This window comes from Strix aluco, chromosome 10 (genome assembly GCF_031877795.1).
Source record: "Strix aluco isolate bStrAlu1 chromosome 10, bStrAlu1.hap1, whole genome shotgun sequence".
Classification (NCBI taxonomy): domain Eukaryota; kingdom Metazoa; phylum Chordata; class Aves; order Strigiformes; family Strigidae; genus Strix; species Strix aluco.
In genome coordinates, this window is record NC_133940.1 from 20,711,694 (window position 1) to 20,733,272 (window position 21,579).

Consider the following 21,579-nt stretch of genomic DNA (forward strand, 5'->3'; position numbering starts at 1 on the left):
ATTAGGTGTTTTGGAGCTAACATCACAAGTGCAACCCCCACCCCACCCCAAGAGCTCAATGCAAAGTTAATTGCTCAGATTTTGGACTGCAGCTCTGAGGAACCAGTCCAGGGCTGGGGTTTTACAGCTGGTTTCTAACTTGCCCTTCTCTTGGGGAGTTTTGAAAGGGGGAGGTCTGTAGGACTGGGCTCTTGACGTGTTTCTAACATAAGTTATTCCCTGCTGTGAATGATGGCTTGCCTGCATGTATGTTGGTATAATTCTTTGCCTGGATGTAAATAATGGCAGCTGTTCAAAAGGAGACGTTTAGGGTACTCAAACACTTGAAAATAAACACTCTCCAGCCCATCTTGGCTGGCCTTTATTTCGGAAGCAGCCTTTCCATCGAAGCGTACCATGAATGGAAAATCCGCATATGGTACAGAGCAGCTGGTGGGAGTCCTGTCAGGTCCCTGTTCGCATCCATGAATAGGGGAGCGATGCTATAGGATTGTGCTTTGTCTCTGATCTAAGCCCATATCCCATGAATATGACTTACAGTTTACACCCTTTGCACTAGAATATAGCAAAAGCTTTAAGCAACTGCCTTCCTTCCCCCCAAGAAGCAATTCACTTCCTTTTGTGTAACACCTATGTGAAAAGAGGGTAGTTCTGTGTTATAGGATATGCCATGGCCCTTTCTGTGCTTAGTGCATGCTGATGGAAACTTGTGCTCCTTTGCTGTGGTTTGGGTACCACAGCTGTCATCACCTTCCCATTTCCATCTTGGAAACACATACTCGGTGCATGCAGCTCCTAGCACTGGGTGGGAGCTGGGGCATGGCTGAAACTTCCAGTGCCTCAGTGGAGAAAACTAATTATGTGAGCCAGGAATAACACTATCCTCTCACCACTAGCCTGTGTGAATGATGTCCTTTTAAGTTTATTCCCTCTCCAGGGGATGCACTGGGGGGATTTAGGTGTCAATTCCTTAAATAACCTTGGAAAATTCCTCTGATCTTTGCTGATGAGGTGATCCAGTCCAGCCTATGTTTAGCACTTCCCCTTTTTGTGGTGCTGTTTAGACCTGAAGTGCATTAAATGCAGCAAGGTAAGCCTCACTACCAGCAATGTGCAAAGTTTGCTCAGGCTTTGGGTATGCTCCTAAACCAGAGCAGCTTCCTGCAGAGCAATGAGCAAGTTCTGGCTGGCTGGTGCCAGGCTTCCTCTGGGGTCACACTGAGGTGCAGGTGTCACCAGAGGATGTGTGTCAGGCTGAGCCATGCAGCCAGTGTCTGCCTCTCACCCTTGGGGTCCCCAGCCATCGTCACCTTGTGCTCTGCATGTAGGAGGGCAAAGGTAGCAAAGCTGAGATTTCAGATGTGATTCTGTAACTTCAGATATGTGGAATCACTTTTGCTTGAAAAGGTAGTGGAAGTAATGTCTACACAATAAATCTTCACAGACCTGACCTGTGATTTTATAATAAAAAATACATTGTAAGTCAAAATACTTCTCTGTGATTCATTGGGATCTCTTTTTTTGTATTTCTCCATTACAGAAGATGCAGACAGGGAGATTAACAAAGTAGAAATGTCTGAGATCAGTCGTTTCATGTCTGATTTTTGGCAGAGGGAGTGTGGGAGGAAGAAAGAGACCTCATGTTTCATTTAGATACCCTGATTTGGAGAGGAGTTTTAAGCAGATGGCTGTTGAGACACAAGGACTCTAAAGGATTAAATGCACTTTAGATAAACGCATGCTTCCACTTCTGTAGCGTGGTTTTATAAGGACTGTGCCATATATTCTGGCTTCAGTTCTTTTATCCTTGGGTCCAGTAACAACCCTGTTTGCAGCCACTTGTAGGAGCAAAGGCACTGAGGCTTCCCTGGGGTTCAGAAATGGGATATAGCCCAGTGTGTTTTGACTCCTTGACGTGCTTTGACTGGGGCTTTTTGTGGATGGGCAGCCCATAGCCAGCTCTGGGGACGTCACCTCAGCTGGCTTCTGTGGGAATGAGTCAGAGCTGAGAGGCCATGGCTGGTCTGTGATGAGTGTTTCACCCTGCTAACCCCCCACCTGTGTCCAAAGGGAGCCTGCAGACTCAGCAAAAATACCGTGGAAACTTGGGCTCTGAAATGATGTGTAAATTGGTGGAATAAAGTCCCTTAAAGAAGGATTATGAGGTGCTTGGTGCAGGGAAACAGTCCTGTGGTGTCTAGAGGCAGTCACAAAGTTGGGCTAAGTTGAGGTCTACATGCTGGGAGGGAGCCTTGCAAAACAAGCAGGGTGCAACGAGGGGAAGGGTGGCAGGAAAACAGAGCCCTGTTCCAGCTTCTTACCCACAGTCCCAGGGGATGCAGGTGCTGTGCTACCACATGCTCACCCTCCCCAGGCCTGTAGCCAAAAATCTCCTACCAGAGAATGACTCATTGTGCTGCTCCAAGTTTTTCCCGCAAAGGCTTTGCTCTGCTCCAAGCTGGTATGTGGAAAGCCACAAAAAAGCCTTCTTGGTGGGGCAGCGTTCACCCTCCCTGTGCGTCCCTGCTGCACGTACTGAAGCAGGATTTAGCCCCTGATACTCTGAGTGATTCGGGTGTGTGTGGTGCCAAGAATGCTGCCAGAGCAAATTCCCGCTGTTAGAGCAAGAGAGCGCGGTGTTGTCTGGGGGAATGGACGGATGCTCTTGTGCTTCTCCAACTTTTTAATCTCCTTCTTCAGAGATGGCAAATAGGGTTTGTGTTCCATGGCAGGACAGGGCTAAAATTACATTTAGGGCTGTGGAGCTGTTCAAAATCAGGGCAAGGACTGCATTATAGCCATGCTGGAATGGGATAGGCAGGGTTCTGAGGAAGCACTTTTTCAAAAAGGCCAAATTAAAGAGTGCCCTGTAAAAGGCTGGAGAGGACAGAGTTCTCGACAGCGATGGAGCTGCAGCCCAGGGTGGAAGGGCTGGTATTTTGCTGTGCGCCTGACTGGAAACTTTAAGGCAGAGTTACAATTTTGGTTTGGATGCTGTTACAGAATTGCATTATTTTTATAAATAGGAAATTCAAAACCTCTTGACTTCAGATTGGGGTTTTTGGAAGACCTACTCATTCTGTAGATGTGCCTGATCTTTTTTTGTTGCTTGAGGTGACCCTAGTGATTGATGTAGTTTGGGATGCATCCCTCTCTTCCTTCTGCTTGGCAGAGCTGGCTGTTTGGCACGTGAGTAGGCAGTCAACAGCCGTTAACTGTGATGGATTAAAAGTGCTTGGATACAGCTGCATTTGTGATCTGTTGGGATCAAATGCAGAGTACCAGTTGTCACCCAGACCTCTAATGAAGAACAGGAGAAAACTATTCCTGCTGGGAGCAAGCACTGCAGGGTGGCTTTTTGGCTTCCGCCCCTGGGAAGGGGAAATCAGAGCGGAAAAGAGGAGACTAAAATCTGCCTCACAGGAGGCAACCTGACAGGTATAGTTTGGACCAAAAATATTTCAGAGTCAGTTTACTTGTTGAACTGCAGAGCTACAGTGAAATGAGTTTGTTCTGATGTCTCTTCTGTGATGTAGATGGGGAGGAAGCATAGGAGAAATAGCTAAAAAAATAGAAAACTTTCCCTCCTGCAAAATCCTCCCACGTGTCTTCCAGACATCAGAGACCTTCATGCTTTATGATGCTTTGAGATAGGGGGAGGTTCAAATCAAATGATAGCTGTCTCCAGTGGTGTCTACTGAAATGATGGGTTTAAGAGACCCCTGTTAACAAGCAATTGCATGTGCTAGATATGCTGAGGGACTCCTGTTGGGAGGCATGGTTGGTATAGAGATCTATAATCCACCTATTTTGCTCCAAGCTAGCTTTAATGCTGAAGCAGTTGCCCCAGTATGTGAGGATTCTTGTGTTACACCAGTGTCTAAGCAGCAGAGGACTTAAAGCTTCTGGCAGAGCGAGAATTTGCTCTCCACTGTTTTGCTTGGCCAGAGACAGCGAAAAATCCACTCAATCCTCCAAAACTGTCTTATGAACTGGTGTGCTGGATGTGCCTTTCTTCCTTTGCTAAGAAAAACAGAAGTGGTTCATCACACTAGACCAATGGCTGGTCCAGCCCACAGTGGTTGCTAGTTGGCTTTCCTGCAGAGAATTGGCTCCTAGCTCTTCCCCAATGCCTTCATTTGGGAATATTCATTCTTCATGTGCTTCCAGTGGTCTCTGACCAAAGATCCCCTTAAGAATAACTATGAAACTACCCTAAATATAGCTCCCCCACTCCTGATAGGATGCTGGGGTGGGAGAAAATAATGTACTTTCTGTTAAAGAAATGCCCCAAGTTGTGGGAACCATTCTGACTTGGCAGGCTACTTGCAAGGCATTTGCTATTTGTTTAACTTGGGACTGGCTGCCCCTGGCAGTTACCATCACCCGCCTTTCTTATCTACTCTTTTCTATAATAAACATTAGAGCAAAGGTTTGGAATTAGTCACTTCTGAGGCACTGCCTGCCTGCCTTTCCAGCTCCTGTCTTTATCATCTCATTTTTGGACTCTCAAGCCTTTTCCACTTTGTTCTGTGCCACTTGGTTTGCCCCTCTTCTCATTGATCCAACATAGCAAAGAGCTCTCTAAAGTATCCCATAGGTGTATCATCCCCAGGACTGCCTCATCCCAGAAGACATGTGGCCCTGGGACAGCTGTGTGTACTCGTGCTGCTGCTGGGTACTACAGAGATTTTTCTAGCATGATTTGCCTAATCCAGTGGACAGGCTGGATGAGTTGTTCTGGCTGACATCTGTTCAGACGGACAGCCCGCGGAGGCAGGTTGGGATCCTGAAAGCATCCTGGGGGCCTGGCACCGTGTCCTGCTCTTTAGTACAGCATTAACTGCAGGGCCATCAGTGCTTCGAGGGGATGCAAACACAGACAGCATCTCCAGAAGCACAGGGGTGTGTGGACCTTGTTTAGAGATTTGAGTAATTCCTACTGATTTGCTTCCACTTAAAAATTCCCTGCTGATCTCTAAGTGTTTTCTTGACAGGGTCTTGCTTCTGACAGTACCGTAGGAGAGGCAGTAATGAGTAGTCCAGGGTGCAAGAATCTCTCACTGGTCTCGTCTCACTTCAGAAATACACAGAGCTATATATTTCAGTCAACACATGCTAATACAGTTTCCTGTCTACCCTTGCTCTGCCCACTGTAAGCCAGTCAGGCTTCCCCTCTGGGACAGCCTGCAAGGTAAATGCCACTTGATGTATAATGTGTTTCAGCGCTGCCTCTGGAAATGGCCCCAGTGGCCGCATCGGAGCAGGATGGGAGATCAGCCCGCGTTCACCCTGCAGCAGCACAAAGGCATTCAGTGGGGATGCAAATCTCTTTAGTTCTGTCTGGATTTGCTTGGTTGGATGCATGAGGATGTCATCCACCTCTTGCCATAATCTTCCTTTCTCTCTTATACCGTATCACTGTAATGATTTTTAGCTGAACATGGAAACCTTGACTGTGATAGGATGGGTTTCTTGCACTGGGTAGGGGATATAACCCACCTGCTTTCATTTCAGAAGGCTGGACTGGGGGCTTAGCCACAGATTACATATCTTGACCAACATTTCATTTTGCTGGATTGAGCTGGTCAGGGTAGAGTTTTTCTTTCTTGTAAAAACACATTCAGTAAAACAAAAACCCCAAACCCTCTGTTAAATGTAAGAGGTGATCTGGGCAACTTCTGAGCTGTATTTTGGCTCAGGTCTAGGTGTGACAGAAAAATGGACACTGCTGATCTTTTTCAAGCACTCTACACGTTGCAGATAAGAGCAGGTAAATACTTTGGGGTTAGTCCTGCTTCCCTGGCTTCTCAGTGCCCTTTGTGCTGATGCATGTGGTGATGAATGGGAGGAAATTCCTGCCCAAGAGCATAAACAGGCATCAAGTCCTATAACTGTCCTGTGTCCTCATAGTCCTGACATGTGAAATGAAGCTGATGATGGCTGGTGTTAGTGAATATGCTAGTGTCAGAACCTCCCAATACCTGTTTCGAGGAAAGGTTTTTTTGATTTCTGGCTGGAGAGGATTGCAAACAGCATCTCCCTGGTTACTCTGATGTGTTATAGCCTTCTGCAGCACCTGTCTGGTGTCTGGGATGGCAGGGGGCTGCCACGCAGGGTTACCTGCAGTGTGTGTGAGTGAAGGCCATGCCTCACACCTTTTCTCAGTTCTGTGTCGCTGGGGTCAGGCCCAAAGTCAGCTTTCCCTCTGACCTCCAGTGCTAACACAGCCCACCTCCATAGCAATGGCTGTAAATACTGTTCTCCCTGCTTTTATACCCCAGGCTGTGTTGGTGCTATAATGTGGTGAAGTTCTCTGTGTACTTCACTAGACACGGAAACAAACAACCAGTAAATCTGTTACAAACCAATGAGTAATTTGTTTTGGTTACCAGGGAGATTGCCAAGTGCAAATTCAACCTGAAATAACGATGAGCTCATCCTCTGAGCATCGTCGCTGCCTGAGCTGGAGCAGCCGGATGGAAAGGGAGCCAGAGCCAGTAACGCTGTCTGCTCCACTGACATTTGGACGCTCTGTGAGCTGTTTTGCCAGAGAGCTTTTGCCTTGTAAACGAGATGATGCAGGGGATGGTTCATGAGCTGTTTGCTGAGCCTGGGCTTTTACAATTCCTGGAAGTGTGGCAGTGATATTCCTGGTGGGACCATGGGCTGGAGAGCCCTGGGGGCAGGATAAGGTGCCACAGAGGTGGCCTCCTTTGACATCTCCCCTATCTTGGAAACCTCTCCCTGTGCAAGGATTGTGGGAACAACTGAGATACTCGACTTGTTGATAAGGGCTAGTTGTAAACAGCTAGTTAGATAGTATCTGATGGGTAGAGCTTCTCCCCTGCTGCTGTTCCAGGGGCTGGAGCAAGGACTTGGAAAAACCTCACCCTCTTCTGCAACATACCAGGGGCAGGAGCTTGAAAATGTGGGCTCTGCTATTATTTCACCCTGAAGTGTCCCCAGTTTAAGTAGATCAGGCCTTGACTTTTGAAGGAGTGATGCTAGTGGCAGAGTTTGGCATCTTTCTGTGTCTGCCTGTCCCTGCAGTTTCTCCCAGGAATAAGCCCATCCGTGACACTAGGTGTCAGGAGGACCTGAGCTTGGGCAGTCACTGGGGTCACATCCTGCCAGGGCACCGCGGGGTCTGGGAGCAGCTGCTGCAAGCAGAGAGATGGCTTTCTTGCTCTCTGCTGCAGAGCTGAGACCTGGGTGATGGAGGCTGGGGTTGGAGGGAGCTCTTGCAGAGCTGCAGGTGCCAGTCAGAAAGGCAGGACAGGGAGGCTGTGCTGCACTTGGTCTCTTTGGCAGCCCAGCTAGAAGGGGTCTAGGCAGGGCTCCGATAGCAACCTGCACCTTTCTCTGCTAAGGTGGAGATGTTTCCAGATGTACTTCCATTCAATGAATTCATATTTTCTGAAGGAATACAATTTTTAACTAAAAAAGTCTGTAGGAAGAAGTACTGCCTGTCCCTCTGCACTAGGATGCTGCAGGGGAGATGCTGACAAAGTTGTGGCAGTGGTCTCTGCTGCTCCCTTTTCTTGGTTTTTGCTCCCCATTTCTGAGTTGTCAAATGGTTGAAATAATGTAGAAATATATCAACGTGTCGCCTGGCAGCTGTCTTGATGAAGCAATGTATAAGCCACTTACCAGAGGCACACTGATGAACCCACTCACATGGTGCAACACAATCTTTTTTTGGATTAACCTCATGGCCCTTCTGGAGCAAGGGTTGAAGGTTGTATCTGTAGAAAGGGTGTTGGTTTTGGCATTTGGTATTTTTGTATTTTGGAAGTCTTTTATTATAATTTTACAAGCATGGAGTGATCTGTCTCTGTTCTTGCAAGTCCTTTCCAGGCCTGTGGGTGGATTTCTTCCAGCTCTGTTCTGGAGCCATGTGGGAAATGCTTTGGTGACGTGACCAGGTCCCTCAGCATCATGGGCAGCTCTGTTGCAGCCACCGGTGCATTCAGCCACCAGCTCTAGGGAAGGGCTTCATGAAATCCTAATATTCAGAGTAGGCTGGTGTTTGAAAGAAGGTGATTTTAATGTGAGGAGTTATAACTGAGATTTGGGTGAAAGGGGCATGAATTCACCCACACGCATCTGCCTTTTATAGGCTGGCAGAGAGTCAGTAGTGGTCTCAGTGGTGTGCCTGGGCCATCCCAGCGGCTGCTTTGAGTCCGCATGACTCTGCTGTGTAGTGCAGCTCCTTCCACCGTGTCCCCCATATTGCCCGTAATGGAGTTGGCAGGCAGCTAATGAACTACTCCATGGCATTTTATCTTTTGCTTTCAGCAGCTCTTTGGAGATGAGGCACAACATGTCTAACGTGTGCATGAATTGTTTGCATGTGGTGTTTTCTATTCCTTATGTCACCTCTTTATTATGGGGCCGAGCAGTGGGTGTTTAGTGTTTGGGAGTGGGACAGGCATCCCTGCAGACCTGCACTGCCTCTCTTCCCCATGTCCTCCCCCAGCAGTGTGTCCCCACCCCAGTGTTTCACCTACTTGGTATCAAGGCATGTTTGCTTTTTGGCTGTCTCTGGGCAACTAAAAACACTGCTGTACTTTGCAGATCCTGGACTTGGCCAGGACCAAGTGTAACCTTGCTCAACATTGGCATAAAGCAGGCAAGGCTTGCTACTGGGCTTTCTCTAGCACAGCTGAGAAGACAATTTGGCTCGAGAGGTGTAACTTTATCAGTAGGACAGTAGAGTCCTTGCTATTGCAGGAAAAGTCCTCGATGACGTGGAAGCCTCACCCTTTTCCCATTGTCCTGCAGCATTCCCAGCGGGACATGGGTGCTCGTGGGCTCTCATGCAATGCGGCTGCACAAGCTGGTTTTAAAAGAAAGCAAACCACTGTTTCACATCTGCTTTAGCTTTTTGACAGTTTTCTCTGGCACTTGTGTGCAATTAGGGCTGCTTTTTTGTCACATGGAGCCGATCCTCTAATAGTGTGATTTGGACAGTAGTTTGACAGCTAGCAGCAGTTGTATTGAGGCCTGTTTCTCTTTGCAGACTGTGTTACTCGTTGTTCCTGAATTTATTGTCTCGCTGCTACTTGAAAAAGAAAACAAAATCATTTTTTTGGGCCTGGATCCAGCCACAGAGCAGAGGATGGCTTAATCAAACACATAAGTGGTTGTACCAACTCCAGTTGGTTTATTTCTGTGTTTAAAATCAGGCACTCTTCTAAGTATCTTATTTTTCTTATTCCAAGCTTTGTGTTTAATAAATGTAACAGCCCATAGACTTTGTCCATTGTTCCAGGAGTGAGCACTGATAGAAATGGTGTAATGTGCAGTGCTGCTGAGGAGACCCTCAGTGGGAGCATGGGAGAGGAGAGAAGATCTTCTCTTTCCTCCAAGCTCCCTGGCCTGTCCCTGTGGAGGTGGAAGATGAAGGTATTTGCTGGTTCAGCGAATGGGAGGCAAATTAAATTTAGCAGCTTAAATAACCTTGCCTCTCCACATGGCTTTGGGCTGAACTCTCTCTTGCCAAGTATTAGTCTACTAATCTTAATATTTCCAAAGACACAAAAGCAACTGAAATTTTGCTCAGTTACACAAAAAACTAGAGTGGGAGGGTGTTGTGGGGAGGAGAATTCCCCTGCTCCCCACCTCTGAAACAGCTTCCATCCTGCAGATGAGGACACTCAGTGGGGATGCTGCGAACCAGGGCTGGGCTCCTGTCCGTGGGCTGAGAGCTATTCTGGGCTGGGTCTCTCTGGTTTGGGCTGAAATTAAATATTAACCCTGATGAAAGATTTAAAGATATTCTTTTTTTTTTTTTTAATAAAATGAGAATCAATGCTTTCTAACTGACCCCATGGAGAATGCTTTTTAGTGTAGACCTTGCCTAGCTCTGATCTGACATGATTTCTAGGGAGACCTGGGATCCTTATCACTTTATGAAAAATCAGATTTACATTCCTGTATCACACAGACACTTTGAAAATATTATCCCTGGCTCCAGAGAAATGGCTCATACATTTTAATGCCGTTATTAGAAATTGAATTGACAACACTTACCCTCAGTGGAAATTGCTGTGCAGCTTGGGGAGAAAAACATGCAGAAAGCACTGGTGGAGACTTCAGAAAGCTCTTGTCACCCTGAGATGTGTGTGCTTTTGGTGCAGTGTTTCTGCTGAATGAAAAGAGCAAGGTTTGATACACACCAGAGAAAGGGGAAAGCACAAGTGTGTGGGCCAGTGGCACGGGGTGAGACAGCAGTAGGGCTCAAAGCATCAAAACAGCTTCTGGACTGAAAGGTATAGCACATCCAGGCCTTGCACGGTGCTGGGGAAATATGGGCTGCTCTAGACTCATGTGTCCCAGGGTGTTGTGGCCATGTTGCACACAGGTGCTTTATTTGCTGTCTTATCCAGCTTAATTTCTTCTTCTTGATGAGTGCTGGCTTAAACTGGCGTATGAGTATAGTGCTGTTGAGGTGCTCAGACTGGTGAAAGAAAGATGCCCTTGGGAGGAGAAGCAGCAAGGAACTACAACAAAAAACCCCAACAAATCAGGTTCCTTTTACGTATTTTTTTTTTCATGGTAAATGAACTTGAAAGGACCAGCTGATCTCTGCTCCTCTTGGGGTAGCTGGTGTCTGAGGAGGACTTCATGTTTGGCTGCAGTGCATCGAGGCTCTGGAGTTGCTGAGCTGGGAGTCCCTTTCTCCTAAGCATGGAGGAAGAGGGACACAGTTAGCAAAATACTCCTTTATTAGGGCTTCAGGCTCTTCTGGAAGTTGGGCTGACTTCTCTGGTTTTGCCTGAGTCCTTAATCTCTTGGACATCAGTTTGGGAAAAGAGCAGCTGAGGCAAGTTCAGTAGGATCGGGGTGAGTGGTGTCCTAGTCTGGCAAAGGTTCCAACTTCCCTACAAAAGGGGAGAGGCAAAGAGCCTGGCTGAGCAGTGCAGTGTGTGGTTGTTAAATGAACAGAGCTTTAACAAGACGCTTGATGGGCCAGTTTGAAAAATATAACATGAATGGTGGCTGAAGTCAACTCTGACCACAAACTAAGCCTGGGCAAAGGGGAAAGTTAAATGGCATTCATTTCAGCAGAGGAAATGTGTGGTAATGCAGGATCAGAGCAAGATGCCTTAGAAGGCTGCACCACAACTTGGTCTTACAAGCGGGCAGGTGCTTGTGGGCCTCCTGACCCCCCTCCAGTGGGTGTCTTCTCCTTGGCTTGTCTTGGAGCACATTGGCTGGCACAGTCAGTGAGTGCTCATGTGACGCAGTGCCAAAAAAACAGTTGTGAATTTGAAGCCACACCAAGATGAAGTGTTTTCACTTCTCCTGCCCTTGTTTTTGGTGCAACGTGGCCCAGCCTGGCTGAGCCTTCATTGTAAGTGTTGGGGTGTGAGGAAGCTGACCTCTTCTTCCATTTTAGAATGTACTTATCTGAAGTTGAAAGTTGTATCAAACCCTCCCAGTTTCTGAGAATAACTTCTGTGACTAATCCAAACCCATAGGCCTCACTGGAAGGGACTTTGCAGCTTTGTTTTTCCTTCTGAAGAATGCCCAACATATGTCCTGACAATTAGTCAGAGTGCCCAAAAATACCCGTCAACCCTGCAAGCTGATCTCCTTCGGCTCTTGGAGCAGAGACAGGCGCAGGGTTATGCACTGTGGGGCTTTGGGAAAGGTTATTTTTAAAATGGCCACATAACAAGGGTGATTTGGCCCTTTCAGCCACCAGCACTGTCTAACAACTGAAGGTGTAGGTAGCCAAATGTTAATCTTGCTCGAGGCGACTGTCCTGTGCCCAGGGTAATGGGCTGGTTGTCCTGCTAAACCCATACACCAGGGCTGGCTCCTGTCAGCTCTAAATCAGTGCTCAGGGAATGGCCGTGGGGCTTGTGCCAAGTTCAGGCGGTGCTTTGATGGTGTGCTGGATGCTAGGAAATCTTCCCAGCCAGCATGCCAGTGCTCAGAAGGGCATGTCCTTCTCATTAAAGCAGTGGCCTGTCTTCGTCCTTAGGCAGCGTGATTCTGCCCAGCCCTTTTCTGAGAAGCTTTTGTTTTAACCTTCTCTGACCACCTGAGCTGAAGTTGTCTATCCTCAGAGTCTCCCATGTGATGCGTTTCTGGAGGATGTTTTGCCAGAATCACAGTCCGTTCACAAACAGCCCTTTCTTCTCTGCTGTGAAAATAAAGGGGATGCACCAAGGCTCCTTGATCTTGCAGAGTGCCACTTGTCTGGGGTTTTGGCTTGGCCCACTGTGCTGTGGGGGCAGAGGAAGGAGGTCTGCAGAACTGATTGCCCAGCACCTTCCCAAGAACATGATGTTTTGCTAGAAAACATCATGCCAAAAGAGTTTCCAGCCTTTGGAGGAAGAGCTTGGGCATAGGCGTCAGTGCCTGCCTTGCAAGTCTTCCTTGCTGCCAGGTCCTGTTGAACGCATGCAGGAGGGTTGCAGGGCTACTGGAAACCCATGTGGGGGATGCTGGAGAACATGTGTGTTGTAGCGGATGTTTGGGTAGCTGCTAATTTCTGACTTGTAGCGGGTAGATTTCCAGGGAAGGTGAATGACCCAGCTTTCAAGCAGTGATGCAAACTAATAGTTGAACTTCCTTCTGTGCTCTCCACAGTGAGCTGTTTAACTTCACTGGGGGAGAGCATTGCTCACCCAGCTGCCGTGCCTGTGAGAAGTAATTGAAAGCAATTAGGAGTGCAGAGATCGTAATGGAGGTTGTGAAATATTATTTCAGTGATGGCTCACTAACAACTTGGTGAAGCCTCGACATGAGCATTTATTGTGTGGGTATGGTAGGATTATATTGCTGTGAGTGTTCATCAGACCTCATCTTTCCTGGAAAAGACTGCTGTGCTGCCTGGCTGGGATCAGTGTGGTATTTATTTGACAGGGACTTAAGTTACTTTTCTCAGTTCGGAAGCCGGGGCTAAACCATGGGGGAAAAGCTGTGGCTGGCAAACCTTTGCCTCACGTTTGACTCCAGTGGTCATTCCTCCTCCACGTGACTGCATCTAAACTTGAACAAAGAAAGATCCCTGCAGTTGGCCAAGATCACCCTAAAGAGCAACGCCGTCCTAAGCGTGAAGCTTTGGGGTTATAACCTGGAGTAATAACTGAATTGTGGTGCAGCTTGCTTGGCCACAGGGAGCGCTCCTCCGAGGACCACATCAGCCCTGGTAAAAGATGTGGTGAGCAGAAACCGCAGAGCTCCTCATGGGAGCTCTGAATGCAGGGGCCTGGCCAGCGTGGGTGAGAGCGTGGCACTGCTGGGGCCCTAACATGCCAACCTGGAGACCATCGCCATGGTCTGATGACCACGCCAAGACCATGCAGGCTGCTTCCCCCGTGCCTGCTGGCTCATCTTCCCTGGTAAACACCGCACACCTTATTCCTGCACCCTCGGCTGCTTTTGTGATAAATGAATTTGCAAGAACCAGTTGATTTCTGCTCCTCTCAGGGCAGATGACTTCTGAGGAGGGCTTCATGTTTGACTGCAGTGCATTGAGGCTGCTTTGCTCAAACCGGGCGCTGCTGGGTGGGTCTGTGCATGATGCATCTGTAAGACTGCTGGGAAGAAGGAGGTGAATGCTGTGTTTGAGGCTTTTTAGCCTAGTTATGGGCTTCATGCTCTTACAGGGCATCTGAATCAGACCAGTCTCGGCAGTACATGTGGATCTTTCTCTCAAGAGGAGCAAAGGAGGTCTTTGTGTCCCCTTAGGGTTGTCTGATGTCCAGGCACATTCAGACCTGTTGTTTTCACCTTGCAGTTCATGCAAGGGGGGTTGAGGGCAGCCTGCTGAGCCTCCCAGTCTGCTGCCTGCACACTCACAACTCTTCTCTGCAGACTGTGTCGAGGCAGAAGGATGAGAGAGACAGAGCTGGAAAGAGAAACACAGCCCAGATTTAACCTAGTGCATTTAAGACTAATACATTTGTCTTTCTAAGAGATTTTTTTAAAAACCTTCAGCCTTTTGGGACTGTCCCTTTTTGAGCTTGTATTGAAGGTCTAAATCTAACTGTAGGGACCACAGCAGGCACTCGGCATCCTCGCTGCTGGAAGATATAGTCTTGGCATCTTATCTGTAATGCAGCAAAGAGCCACAGGGAGGAGGGAGCAGGGATAGGAGGAAAAGCACTTTCTTGTGCAGTTGATTTGAAGCCAACCCTGAGCAGCACCTAATAGTGCTTCAGCCTCTTCTCACCCCAGTCCTCTCTGGAGCCTGTATGTCCTGAGGCTGCTGCCATGGGTCTGGATGGTGCCTGCACACCACCACACTGCAGCTTCTGTTCTCCAACCCTGACACAGCCAGGAGGGGGGACAGGAGCTGAACAAAGCTTTGGGTCTACCAAGCAGCTCTTGATTTATGCGCAGACACTCCCCCCAGGCCTTGGTGTCACTTGGCTTTCAGCAGCAGTCAGAGGTCTGCCATGTCAGCAACAGGTGATAGGAAGAAGTGCCAGTCGGGAGCGTGTGTAGAGGGGAGCTGCAGAGCAGATGGCAGCAGGGAAATAAATTTGGAGCAGCCATGGGAATAGTCCTGGAAACAGTCCAGCCTGTGGATGGAGGCAGATGGGAAAAACCCAGTTTATAGCTCTTCCCAGTTTTGCTATTTTTCAGATGCCTTTATTTCCAGCTCCATTATCTCTTGACCATTCTTTCCTGTCTTTCTTACATTCCTTACTACACCCTCATCCTTATTTTTTTTTCTCTCTTCTTATCCTGCCTTCTTTTCCCCCTTTTGTTTCTGCTCGCATCATATCTGAGTTCATGAAGGGTCACCCTCTCTGTGTCTGCCTCCTTATAAATCTATTCCCAGTTCCTCTATCCTTACCTTCACAGCTGATCCTAAAAGCTTCCCTTGGCACTGAAAGGCTCAGCATACAGAACCCAGCTGTGGGCTGGAGTTCAGCATGGAAGAAGGGAAAACACCTTGTGTGTCTTTGCCATGTGCCATTTCCTTCTCCACCATCCCTTCTGAGCTGGTTGCCTGAGGGCACAGGGCTTGCCTGATGGCTGGTGTGTTGTCCCCTCTGTCACTGCAGTGATGTCCTTGCTGGTTTTGCTCTGGATGTGGGTACATCCCATGTGAACCAGGGTATCTCTGTCTTGTGTTCACGTGAGTGCCTGCAGGATGCTTCAGGGGTGCGGAGGCGTGCAGCCTTGTATGCAGAATGGGGGAACCGAGCCAGGGTTGAGTCTTCTGAAGCGTTTTTGTAATACTTCAAAGAGAAACTGTCCAGTTTGGAACTGAACTGGCTGATTGAAAGCACTAGGTGGAAACTCCCCATTTTGGTTCAGGTGTGATTGTGGGTGGCACTTAGGGTCCCTGGCTGGTAGGGAGCAGGGGCCATCCCCTGGCAGCCCTCTCCAGATGGTCTGCAATGCTCTGCAGTGCCTTTCACTAGAGCAGAGCCAGTGCTGGGAGCAGGAAGCACATGAGATACTGAGTGCTTGGAGAGCTGGATCAGCCCCAGGGGTCAGTCCCAGATCCCAAACCTGCCTGGCGTTTCTGTGGCAGTGGGGCTGCTGCCTCCTCTGTCCTGCTGATGGATGAGCTGCAAGTGCAAAGGTGGGCTTTCTCTTGGAGAGAGCTGTATCTGTGTCCTCTCTCTTCTTAAGCCCAATTCCTTTGTTGGTTGGCTTCCTGCATACTCTGTCTTTATATGTATTTATATATATATGCACATAGGTTTTAAAAAAGTTATTTTGTTTTGTTTCTGCCTCAGAAGAGCCAAGGGATGTTTAACTGGGGTCTGCAATAGGTTTGGCAGAAGGAGTGCGCTCTGCTGTGGGAGAACACACATTGCATGCAACCTAAGATAGATTTAAAATTTAAAAAAACCCTGAATCTGCTGTGTTGTTACTTGAAAAGGAAGAAGTGCCTGTACAAATGGTGAGTGGGAGCAAACCTGGATGTGGAGTGCTAACCCCCATGCTGCTGGGCGCAGCCCTGGCCGATGGGACCGTGCAGGTCCTGTGCTGTCACAGTAGCAGCCTCCAGCTGGAGTGAGGGCATGGAGTGAGTCCAGCGCTGCCTGCATGACAGGAAGGGTAGGGAGCAATATGGGGCTCTTGTTTTATGGGGAGCCCAGGGAATGGCTAGTGTGCTTTTCTATGCAGGTTAACTGTGCATTGCTAAGCAGTGTGTATAGCAGCAGAAGGTACAGCGTTACCCCAACAAGTGGACAGGTGCTCTCCTCCTGCTCATATTTACTGCTGCCTGGTTCTTTCTTTGATGATGGTGACTAATAGTTCATCAATGTCTGGGTTATACCGGCTCTATTTAAGACTTTCTGCCCACTGAGTGACAGCAGGATGTGTGAGCAAGCTGAGACTCCCAGACCTTTACTGGCAGGATTGTTAAGGCAAGAAAATACTCTGGAAACCACAATGTGAATCATTTGTCTATCCGAGTGGATGACACTATGCCCCAGCCATGCCACTTTGCAGTCAGACCTGTGTGGTGGGATCAGTGTGTCCAGTCCAGCTCCCTGGAATCCTGAAAACCTACAGGACAGGTTTAATGTTAAAAACATGAAAACCCAAGCCTGCATGCCCTGCTGTGCACTCGCCAACATGTTTGTAGAACTCTTTTTTTAATTTGGAACCTGTGGGTGCATGGTGCCTGGCTAACAGAGAAGGGCTCAGACAGGGCTGGCACACCTCCTTTCTGGGGCACCCTCCCTTTCCTGGAGGCTTCTGCTCCCTGCCATGTTTCAGAGGGCAATGATTTCTCTCCTTGGTACTTGTGCTATACCTTGCCACAATGGTGTGTTTAATCACCTGGGCTTGCTGGGAGGAAGAGGGGCTTGGGGAGAAGGTGGGAATTGTCCAAGGTCATATGGCTAAAATCAGCCAAAAAACCAAGAGCAGCCCTGTCCTCTTAGCAAGGGCTGTTCCTCAGCCCATCTCTGCTGCACTGACCCAGGGGGGACAAATTAAAACAAAATGGCCTTTTTATTACAGACTGCTCTGGGGAATCACTGGAGGCTTTGCAGAGTGAGCTGTGCCATGAAGTGCTGCTCTGGGGAGTTTCATAGTGAAGCTTCGTGAGCATCAGCAGAGCTGTGTTGTCTCCCTGGTTTTTGGCCAGGCTTTCTCCTGCCCACCTCCTCCAGCCCACGCCTGTTGTCATGCTGAAAACACACATGCATTTGCGCACGTGAAACATTTTGATGGCCAAGTGTCCATCCCAACTCTCCACATGCCTCTGCAATGCTGTCAAACCACTGCTGAATTGCAGCCGCCTCTGGGGTGGGACATGGCAGCTGCTGACACTGCACAGCAATGCTATTCTGCCTTTTGGGATGGGGAGCAAAGGTTACCCTTTCTAATTGAAATACGAGGGTATTCTGGAGGAAGTAGGAAATGACTGCTGAGTGGGAGGGTGCCAGTGCTTTGTGTAGGGAGCTAGAAAGGAATGAGACTGGTTAATGGTGCAAACTCTACGTGCATTGCCAAAAATGAACTCATGTCTGTAAATATTACACTGCGTGCAGCAAGATTAGCACAGGAAAATACCAGTTGTTAGGGTTCCGGTTACCATCTGAATTATGCAAACAATTTGCTTGAGTTTATAGACGAGCTGGGGCAGAATAACGTTGGGTTTTTCCTAGCCAAAGTGTTTTAATGTGCTAGTATTTTAGCACGTTTCCCAGCCTCAATCTGCTACACAAGTGGATCCATGCTGTGCTCTTTTGGGACGGCATGCTGTCAAGTGTGGCTTTTTCCGGGCCCTGTTGGAAAATCAGAGATGTTGGGATGCTGGTGAGATGCTGACCTTGCATGTGTGCTACCTGGGGGCCCTAAGATGGGCATGAAGGCCCAAGAGGTCACTGACCCCGGTGCTGGGGCTGGAGGCTGTGCACGCTCTGCCACATGTGTGTGGTCGAGGAGCTCTCGGGACCTCCGCAGCAGGGACGTGGAGATGTTCCCAGTTCCTGGCTGTAGCAGGGCCACTCAGGCTGAAGATGACGGTTGCTGTTTAGAGGCCAGACACCACTGCGATGGGCTCTGTGGAAGGAATGATAAACATTGGCTCTTCCCAGTGGCTGTCAGGGAGGTTAACTGACTTTCCCACGGCCAGTGTCGAGGCGGGATTAGCAGCTGGGCGTCCCTGGCCCCCGGCCCTGAGTGTGCACCGCCGCCAATTCCATAACCTGGAGTGAGCGCGCGGCCATGGAGCTGCCGCTGCCTGTGTGTCCCCATGGGAGCCGGCCCTGAACCAGAGCTCCCTCCGCTCCCTGTCGTGACTTTGGTGGAAATACATTGGTTGAAGCCATGGAACTGGGGTCTTCCAGGGAGCTCCGTGGATGCCTGAGTAAGAGCCAGTGCTCTCTATAAGCCCCGTGCTGGGGAATGAGCCCAGCCATACCCCTACCTAGATGCTAGAGAAGCCCTGTAGTCATGAAACCCGGCTTTCCAAGCGCTGCTGTTCAGGGACTTGCTCACTTTGAGCAGTTAACGTCTTGAGCTTGCTTAGGGTAAAAGCTGGAGGAGGACCAGGTACAGTCGATTTACTGCCAGTAAAACTTCAGCGTGACCCTTGTGTTGAAAGCAAGTCTAACCTCCCCCATGAAGGTATCTTCTATTCCTTCTGTGGACTGTCAGCTGGGTCCCCAGGGGTACAGCCCATGTCCTTCCTGGGCCCTACAGCCAGGGGACAGCACCTTGCTGGTTCCTGGGACTGCAGTCCCTCCTGGCCCCCATGGGGCTGTGATCTACCTCCTCTCTTCAGCAACAGCAGTGCAGAATTAATGTCGGGTCTGTAATTTAGCTCAGGACTGTTACAAGATGCAATCTAGCTCTAAAGCCAAGGCCAAATAGTACTAGCATGGGGTCAAGTTCCTGAGGCACACTCTGCCTTTGGGACTAATTTGGGTGCTGAGTAGCCGGGCAGGTATTTACATGTTGCCTACAGAGACCTAGAGGTCTCTGGATCCTATTCTTCTCCCTCAGATCACCTAAAATGGTAAGAATTTTCAAGGGGGATTAAGGTTGTGATCTCTGGGGAGGGGAATGGACATCTGGTAGGAGTCCCGTCCGTATTAATAGCCTCCGTTTAAATGTATGTTATCAAACGGGGCAGCTCCTTATCGGCCAAGAGACTGTGAACTCTGTTACCTAAGGGGCTGCTGGTGACTTTGGGCTGCTAATCATGGCTTTCCACAGGCACACAGGTAAAGTGGATGTGCTGCCAGATGTTGTGGGAGAAACCCCACGTGTGCGATGCCTGGTAAATGGGGAGGAAGGTTTTGCTAACAGGCTCGTCCACCAGAGAAATAACTCTTTTGAACGCATTCTTAAGCCTCAGCTATCTGCAGCTGTAACTAATGATGGCAAGTGGGTTTATAACCAGTGTGGGGGACTGGCCCTGGGAGCGCAGTGGTGGCAGCGGCCTCATCTATTTTGTAAGCTTCATTGGATGGTAAGTGCTTTTGTACCCGCTGCTGTGGGAAGGCTGGGGCTCAGCTGTTATCGGAGGAAGACTAAGTGAAAATGGGGGATGATGCTCTTCCTTGCAGCAAGAAGTTATTGCAGTGAGCAGGGGAAACCTGTAGCAGAGGGGAGCGTGCAGAAGCCCAGCGTGTAAACCCAGATGGTTTGCTTGGCTCTGGTGGGAGGTTTGTGGTCACTCCCTCTTCTCTGTGTTTGTCTTGTAGATCAAACACACTGACCCTCACCAGTGGCAGGAAAATGTTAACTTTTTCTTCCCATTAACACTGACAGGAATCTTGAGAGCATGTTTTGCGTGTCCCCCAAGGCATGTAAATGTTGTTGGTGTTGTGTCTTCCCATCCTGACTAAACTCCTCTAGCCCTCCAATTACAGACAATTGAAAGCTCTTCGGGATTTTTAAAAGCTTATCTGATTCTTAAAAGCTGACCATGTTTGTGTGTATGTGTCCAGCGTGTGTTTACATCACAACATACAATGAGACATAGCCCAGGGGGTGGATGTGCCTGGGGAGAGGGTGTCAAGTTTGGGGCACAGTTCCTGTGGGCATCAAACGGAGCCAGGGGACAGAGGTGCTCATGACACTTGGTTCAGAACACAGACCCTCTTCAAAACTGGGGAGGAAGGTCACAGCATGCTGTTCAACTTCATGCTCAGTCTCCCAGGACAAGGCATGAGCGTGAGGCTTCTTGCATGGCACGTAGCTACTTAGGATTTGCTTGTGTGATGCAGATATACGTTCTGCAATGTACCTTTCTGAGTAAATTCTGATTTCTGTGGATTTTTAAACATCTCAAAGGTGTTTAAAAAGAGTGATCCATTCAATTAAAATGAAAGAAGAGATTTAGTTTTTAAATTCAGCCCACAAGGCTGACTGATGCTGTAGCATCTTTTCATTATACTCCTAGCTGTATCTTTGTTTTCTTTCTCATCTTCCTCAGGGAGGTGTTCTCAGGGGCAAGGACCCATGGATTTGATGTTGTGCTGTATTATAAAATGCTGAAGTGTCTTCTGAGCCGATGCTGTAGTTGGAGTGCTTCCACCAACAAGTTATAGGGCAGTGTCTGCTCCCACACCCCGTGGGGAGCCCTGCTTTCCGGGACAGCTGCAGTGGGGTACCGTAGTGCCTGCCCTGGGGGGGTGAATCATCCACAGCAGGAGAAAGGCTCACGTTTGGCTCTTGGGAGCACCTGGGCATGAGAAGGGCATCCAGCTACTGAGGTGGGGGCAGATCTGTGCATAGCTGGGAACATAATTGAGGCGTTTCAAAGGTCAAAGCTTAAGGCAGTCGCAGAGTGAGCGAGCTACTGAACAGGACTCTCTTGCTTTAGCCAGTCTGATTAGTTTTGAAAGGTTTGGGCTTCACTGCTTAAACTCTGCCTAAGTGCTCAGCCTTACTGGAGGCAGTGATGTGCACTCTGGGAGCCTTGTTAGCCTAAGCTGAGCTCTGTGTTAAGTGCAAAAGCAAGCCCTGAGGGAAGTGTTTGCAGGGCTGGAGCAGTGTATTTTTTTTAATAGCAGGTCCCTACTTCCCTGGGGAACTGTGAAGATTTAATAATGATTGGGACGTGCTCAGACATGGTGGAAATAGGACTGTAGGGAATGTTTTTGGCAACTGCCTGAGGAACTTGGAGCTGTTCTTGTTCTAAATAAAGAAGCTTCCATTTTATCAACAGACTAATTTTTGAATTATAGAGTATGAGAGTCGCACGTGTCCCAGCCTGGCAATGGAAGAGCACAGTTCTCCACTTGTTACTGCCATCCTTCACAGCAAAAATGACCTGCAAATAATTTTTTCTTTCCTTTGTCTTTGCAAATGTTTGTTGTCCAGGGCAGTGTGCCAGTGACCTTGAGGTACAGTCCCGAGTGTTGCTTTGCATTTCAGATTAATGGGACCCTTCTTTTAAGGGTATTCCCTGGTATTTATAGCAGACCACGCGACATTGCATAGAGGAATGCTGAGAATAGTAACTCAGGTGACAGGCCAGGGGATGCCAGGTTGTGAGCTGAAATAGGCAGGGGTAGCCAATGCCTGGTGGTGTGGGGGCTGTGTGTACTCAGTCTGCTGAGAAAAATAAAACTGATGGAGTCAAAAAGCAATTGCTCTTTTCCTTATGTATTGCCATAG

The 21,579-nt window shown here is 48.7% G+C and overlaps 1 protein-coding gene across 3 annotated transcripts in view; it reads left to right on the forward strand.

The window, feature by feature from the left end:
* FHL1 (four and a half LIM domains 1) overlaps positions 1-21,579 on the forward strand; it is a 34,081-nt gene that overhangs the window by 1,962 nt on the left and 10,540 nt on the right. The window contains exon 1 of one of the 3 annotated variants that reach the window (XM_074834723.1): positions 19,084-19,175. The exons of 1 other annotated variant lie outside the window; for it this stretch is intronic. In XM_074834723.1, coding sequence (XP_074690824.1) covers positions 19,154-19,175 — 22 coding nt within the window. In that variant the 5' untranslated portion in view covers positions 19,084-19,153. Of the gene's footprint in view, positions 1-19,083; positions 19,176-21,579 lie in introns of those variants that run through there. One more of the 3 variants, XM_074834724.1, reaches the window with a different exon arrangement.